Genomic DNA, 7,221 nt, shown 5'->3' with positions numbered 1-7,221 from the left:
CAAATCAAACAGAAGATCAGGACTGGGACGCTGGATGTTCCCAGATTATTGATATAGAAACATAAATCATTTCCTGTCACACATCGGACCCCATCGTATTTTCCCGTGAAGTTCCTTGGAGTCTTGGTGAGCTACTCCGTACACCGGTTGTGGTTTACTAAGCATATTAGGATGAGGCTGTCATTTGTGGCGGTTATGGTCACGTCCGAGCCCCTGGGAGGTAGGCAACAGGTCACTCGCTGGTGGACGAAAGAGATGTGCAGGGGGTTCCACCAATTCGGCGTGGAACGTGACAGTCACCAAAGTCCCCCGAGTTATTTTGGGTCAATTGCAGCATTGGTGCGATGCAATTGAGATGGGCCATACCCCGCATGGACTCGGGCACGACTGCTACTGCCATTTCTGGCTCGAGGTCAGGACGTCGGTGAGGAGGCCTCATCTGACTGACGCCAGTCTTATGGGTGGGCGGGCTGGCAAGGCAGACAACGGGAAACCCGCAGCCTTGCAGTAAAGTAGAACAAGCATGCCCCGGGAAAGGCGTCTCGGGCTAGTTTGGATAGTGCAAAGTCAGAACCTTGAAAAGGTAAACGCGCATTGCTATTAATAAGTAGGGAGGCTGGCAGGTTGCCCGATGCGGCCAAGGGGATGATTAAGTTAGTTGATGGGCGGAACCGTTCTGCCGGGCCGGTGCCAACCACCCTGTCCAGCCGCTTGGAGCCAATCTGGGCTATTGACTCCATGGTGTGATTTGCGGGCGGTGCAGGATTAGACGCGTCCCACCAGGCTTTAGGCGACTGACGCCGTGCAGCAACCACGACAGGGATTAGGGCACAGGGTGTGTCAGACTGCCGCAGATTGAACGGCGGGTCTTTGGGGAGTTGGAGGGTGGAGGAGGTGGAGGGTGGAGGAGGTGGAGGGTGGCCTTGGAAGGGTGGCCTTGGGAGGGTAGGATTTCTTTGTTTCAATAACGCCGATATGGAGGGGTGTGATGTCGGGATCTACGGGGAAATATGGGCCAAAAGAGTTGCGGGAAGATGTCGTGAGCATCAGCACAACACACACAACCCATGCGGCTCCCTTCACATGTCTCGGCTAGCCAGCAGCGACGATTGGCTTCGGAGACACGCCCTCTCTCGGCGGTTCCTATTGCAGTCTCGGCCGGAACACTGGGGGAGAGTAAGCGCCATCGCCGTCGTTTCATCGGGTGTTCGTCCACAGCTGGGGGCCGGCCAAGGCGCATTCGAGGAGCCTGATGCAGGGTAGCTTGGCCGTGATGAGGTGAGCGCAGGCTTCAAGGTTGCGCGCCGACAATCGCGGGCATCTCGGAGAGAGGGAGTGCTTATTGTGGCGATATCTGTGGATGCTTCTAGCCATGTTTAGCGGTGCAGCGCTCAATTGTGCCGCGGCAGGCGTGAGATTTTGCCTTGGGTGGGTTTCAGTTAGGCTCGTGGGGATAACTGACATTTAACCGCCAATGTTAGGTACCAGATAAGATCAATCTCAATTAGCTTGGAATGGTACGACATGAACCGGATCGTCTTCTGATATTAATTACCCTGCATCAAAATATTGTATCGAATAATCACATTGAAAATTGTTGCTGCTACTCAAGAAGTGGAAAATAAAGGAAAACTAGTTCCTGCCACAGTGATGAGGTAGCCAGCTAGTGTCATAGAGCCCAAGGCAAGAGGCAACTTCCAAGTGTTTCGACACAGGCGCAATGACGAAACCCCATGAAGGCGCCTTCCAAATTCCATTTTCCAACCACCCAAAGTAAACAAACTCTGGCTAGCTTGGAGAGCATCGCCTACTCCTCCATCTCAACTCCTCCCCCGCATGTCCTCTGTTATCCTGCACTCACACCCAGCCGCTCCTCAACCTAACTATCACTACTTTCCATGGTCACTTAATATCGTTATCCGCCAAAGCCATCGGCTTCAAATTACATGCATCTCTCAAACTAGTCCTCATGTCTCATGGCCAACCTCCCCGACCGCCCAATCCAGAACCAGAAGACGCCTCGTTGGCAACCGCCGAAGTTACTTCCAAGCAGTCCGCCCTCAGAAGTTACCGTTCAGCCGAAGCACCTCGCAGTCTCCAACCGGTATCGCCACCTCCAAACAGTCTCATCGCTGGGCCCCACAGCTCTTCTCGTCCAGTGTCGCCGGCGAAGAAACGACCGACCATGTTTTCGACCCTCTTCAGTCACACTCGGGCACACCCAGCCCAGGAACCAATCGAGGTCGAAGTTGGTGACTTTGATCACACTCCAGCCCCAAGTCCTCGGTCGTCTTTGTCGATGCTTCGAGGTAATGGAGACGAAGCCAGCGCAGTGTATGAATCTGCTGCGACGCAAACTTCAGGTTACCGACATCATCTTCTCAAGACGCTAGTCAACGGTCCAATAATTCTGCACAAGGATGTCCCGGTACTACCCATTCTTAGCCCGACGGCGGAGAAAGATATATCTCCCCAGGCCGAAAAGAAGAAACTGCAGCATGGGAGTCAAGATAAATCCACAGCTGTGAGAGAGTCGATGGCAACTGTCTCGCCTTCGCCGTCTACGTCGCCGCAAAATAAGAGGTTCACGCCATCGATCCCTACGACAGATCGAATCCGACTTGAATCTCTAGTCCACCTGCATGATACACATACACATGAGCATGTTTCAAGTGCGCTTAGTCCAGCTGGCATCTGCGATGTTGACGATTTGACGCAGGAGGAGACGCAAGTGTGGCCACTACCCGAACGCAACTCCGCTAGCCCCGTCGTCTACTCTATGAGAGACCGCAAAATAGATCGACATTTGTCCGAAGAAGATAAACAAATCACGTATTCTGGAGCAGCCAATTTCAAACACTATCCCATTCGCCACCAAGGTTGGTTTGAGCCAGGGCACCCAGCCACGAACAAAGTTGTACCATTCAAGTCTTCCCTTACCGATCCGAACAGAAGGAGCACTGAGAATGATGGAAGTTCCATCTATGCTCAACACCAGCACCAATGCGACAAGCTGAATGCTCAGTCTGTGTCTGATATGCAAATTCAAATTGCCGCGACCGCCGAAGAATCTCCATGCCTTACTCCGGACCAAGTATCAACTCCGTCTCAAATCGATACCCCAGAGGCTCTACAGAGTCGATCTGACCACCTTGTTGGGAGTAGGGTTCAGGCATGTTCTTCCAAGACCAAGCCATTTATAGAAGCCATGCGTGGGCATGGGCATGCAAATGGCACCATAGGCGGAGAAGCACATATATCAGCACAGTCTAATTGCCGGATTCTCTGGCTTCCTCAGACCCGGTCATGCAGCGGCGACTCTTTGAATACCATGGATTCTTGCATGGGGCATCACCGTTCATCGAAAGGTCGATCACGCACTCAATTGTTGGTCGCCAACCCGAAGTCATTGGACGCTACCAAGGACGGTTCAAATAAACATGGATTAGACCGGAGCACCCGATTACCCATAGAAGAGACTGAAAGACGCCACACGATCCAGCACTGTGATCCATATCCACTACTTGGTTCAGAGAATCGACACCCCTTGGAACTCTTTGACAATGGTCCTGTGGAACCTGTTAAGATCCACAGAGAGCCCCCGTGCTTGCAAACCCTCACCCATGATACCACCAAAACGCACGCAACCGATCAATGCACCAAGTGTCCTCAGAGTCCACATGAAGACCAACACACAGTCAGGGAATGTAGTTCGGATCCAATTCACCACGGATTTGGGCAACACCCCATTCGGGAATGTACCCCGTGCCAGTCCGAGCAGGATCAAAGCCAAGCCGACCTGGCGAGCTATGTTTATGCCCCCATGCCATCCCAGGAGAACTTTGGCCACTCTGAACAAAGTGAGCGCTACATCGAGGCGGGCTCAGACACCTCATTGCGAGCTGGGAAGGGTGACGAGCAACTAAAAAGTCCAGCATATTCATCAGGGCGAAGTCAGTCAGGAGGTTCTGTTCTAGATTATAAGCGGACGACTGCGCAGTGGCTGAAGGGACTGGTTCAAGCCCCAGAAGCTTACAGTGCGAAGTTTACGGAGATACCGACTCGAAAAAGGTCGATTGCGAGGCCATTGGATAATGCTCGGCGTCCTTCTGAGCCTGTGCTCTCAAACAAGGCCACTTGTCACCCGGCTGACAAGTCAATCCATTCCGGCAAGTCCGATCCCAAAATAGATGGGCTGTCTTTCAAGCGTGCCATCAGCGACTTAGAAAGACTTCTGAGTGAAGCTCTCACTCTTGCATCTCAAGTCATTGATCGATCGGGATCTCCAAATGGTGGTGGATGCAAGCGACCATCAAGCAGTCTGCACTCTGGTTACCGGGGCAGACCAGGTTACAGGGAGATTGACACAAATTATTTGAACGATAGGTCGCCGACTAGTGAACGTGAGAGCGCTGAGGATCTCTCCGACTTCGAATTAAGCCAACAGACTACGCAAGTGCGTCCCGCATACAAGCATGCCTCGACATTCGCCGGCCCTGCGGAGCGCCCCAAGTTAGCTGAGATTATTGAAAACTACTCTAGGAAGTACGAAGACCTCCATCCCAGAAGTGTTGACACCCGAATGCGTCTCAGATCTCAGCCTTCTCAGTCTCCAGGCCAGTCGATGGCGGTCATACCCACTCGGAACTCAAGAAAACAAGCCACACAAAGGCCTCTTAGGAAACTCGTGAATGGAGAGGTTTTGGCACCGGTGCACAGAGGCGGAAAGCCGCGAGAAGAGAACCTGACCCCAGTTCTCAACTTCAATCTGGGGAAAGACGCCCTTCTGGGAGATAAGTCATTAGAAAAGCGACCTGTTGGAGAGCATACTCCATCAGCCGGTCGCAATGCTACTAGCCAGGAAGCCCTACCCGAGCGCGACGTTGCAGGTCGGAAGGTGCGTGCTGAACACGGCATCAGTCTACGTCGCCGGTCACACGTTAGCCTTCGAAATGTTCAGGGATTCAGCCTTCCCAAATCTCACAAAAGACAGCCAATTGCCAGGGATTAGTCGCCCATCCGCAAGAGGTACGTTGCATCTGTGGCCTGTCTAAGTACAGCGTTGATCGGCATATTGCTCGGCATCTATACTGGACTCGTTCCCTCCATCCAGTACTATATTGTCGACCAGTCTCATGTCGCCATTCACGGAAATACAGGGTGCTTCCTTGGCCTTGCGTTGCCAACGTTCTTTCTGTGGCCATTGCCCTTGCTACACGGCCGAAAGCCGTACATCATGGCGAGCCTTATCCTTGCGATGCCTCTCTTATTTCCGCAGGCGCTTGCAGTCAACAGCCCCAGGTTGACGAATATTACTTCATGGAGGATCTTGTTAATTGCCTCTCGAACACTGATGGGATGCTCTCTTGGATTTGCGAGCATGAACTTTCACTCCATCCTGACAGACCTTTTTGGAGCCTCATTGATGAGTGGGAATCCTCACCAAGAGGTAGTTGATCAGTTTGATGCGCGGAGACATGGAGGCGGCATGGGTGTATGGCTTGGTATTTGGACCTGGTGCTGGGTTGGATCACTTGGCATTGGGTTTCTCATCGGCGCCTCCATCATTGACCAGCATCCTCCAGCCTGGGGCTTCTACCTCAGTATTTTACTGATTGCGGTGGTGTTGCTTCTCAACGTCATCTGCCCTGAGGCCCGCCGTTCCTCCTTTCGGCGATCAGTTGCCGAAGTCCGAGCTGGTTCTGACATCTCACGCAGACTGGCCCGTGGTGAAGTCATGATGCACCGAGTCAAGACCGGGCCAAAGTGGTGGGGTAATGAGGTTTGGCATGGTGTCCTTCTCTCTCTCGAGATGCTCCGTCAGCCTGGCTTCTCTGTCATGGCCGTCTATGTCGCTTGGATCTATGCACAGGTTGTTCTCGTTATCGCCCTGCTGGGATCATTGGCTTCCCGGTTCTACCATTTGCGTTCCCCCTATGTTGGCCTTCACGTTGCTGCTATGGCTCTGGGCGCTCTATTTGCTATCCCGTTCCAGAAAGCCAGCATCTTTTCGAGGTCACGTCATTCTCAAGTCAATTCCAGCAGGGAGACCCTTGACCGAACAGTCGCGTGGTCATCGCACTTGATTCGACGGGCAGTTTTCACGATCACATTGCCGCTGGGAGCCATTTGTTACGCTGCTGTTTCCTCTGGACCACCCATGAGCCTCGGTGTTCCAACATTATTTGCAATGTGCATCGGGTTTCTCTCCTGTCTCGCAATTGCAGAATGTAATGGCCTAATCATGGAGACTTTCGACACTTCGGATCTCTCTCCAGGGATGATCGGCCGGCAGCGAGACGCAACTGGCCAAACCCAAAAGAAAACAAACTACTCGTCGTTCCCACGAGTGACATCCGGCTTCGCAATCATTCATAGCTTTGCATTCATCCTCGCGGCAGGTTCAACCGCGCTTGGCGGCCACATCACTCGGACCCTCGGCCAGCGGGTTGCCTCGGGCGTGGTGGCGAGCATTCTGTTCCTCCTAACCATGCTGTTGTTGCTCGTACTCGTTCGCTTCAAGAATGTCCTCATCATACCGCGCTCGAAGTCTGCAGAGATGGATCGGTTGACACAGGCTCGTCGGAAGTCTACCCAGCGTCGTGCTTCAATGCCCAATGACTTGCGAGCTTTGATGGAGGAGGATATGGCATGGCGTCCAGTCATGATTGGAAATCCTGTTGGCAAAAACCGCCGAGTGAACTTGCTGGAGCTCGGATGCATGACTCGTTGGCAAGACATTCGGAGAAAGAACAAACTCATTGATGAAAGCGCCCACCTCAACCGATCTGCCTTGGATCAGGGACTTGAAGCTTTAGATGCTGCACTAGAGGATCACATGGAGGAGCTTCGACGAGCCCAGGGCCTATTCTCCATGGGAAGTGGGAGAAACAAGCACTCTAGTCGACTCCGACGCAGCGACCAGCGCAGCGATCAGAGCAGCGAAAAAACCCCAGATGTCGAACTAGACACACTCGATTTTGGAATGGCATCTAGCGGCCCTTCTCACCAACGGCAATTCGGTGAGGGAGAGTGCTTCATGGGTCAGACAGTAAAAGAGGAAAACGAAGAGGAGCCACCAACCGGCCCGCGCAGTTCTAGGAAGGACTAAATTTAGAAGGGGGGTTCAAGGAAATGCCATGAGACTTGAGGAAAATGCAAGTAAATGAACCTAGAATGAATGATGATAAAATACAAGATTGGTTCTTTTCCAACGCGTGC

The 7,221-nt window shown here is 52.7% G+C and overlaps 1 protein-coding gene across 1 annotated transcript; it reads left to right on the top strand.

Moving 5' to 3' along the window:
• Positions 1–3,823: 3,823 nt before the first annotated feature.
• Positions 3,824–7,111, top strand: BGZ61DRAFT_588020 (major facilitator superfamily domain-containing protein; the record flags this gene model as incomplete). Its single annotated transcript, XM_046256507.1, has 2 exons — positions 3,824–4,897; positions 5,012–7,111. 2 exons carry the CDS (start codon positions 3,824–3,826, stop codon positions 7,109–7,111), a joined length of 3,174 nt encoding a protein of 1,057 aa, XP_046104574.1.
• Between the last annotated feature and the right edge of the window lie 110 nt (positions 7,112–7,221).

This window comes from Ilyonectria robusta (assembly GCF_021365365.1).
Source record: "Ilyonectria robusta strain PMI_751 chromosome Unknown BGZ61scaffold_9, whole genome shotgun sequence".
In the NCBI taxonomy this organism is placed as follows: Eukaryota; Fungi; Ascomycota; class Sordariomycetes; order Hypocreales; family Nectriaceae; genus Ilyonectria; species Ilyonectria robusta.
The sequence above is the reverse complement of the archived record's forward strand: the minus strand, read 5'-3'. Positions and strand labels throughout refer to the sequence as shown.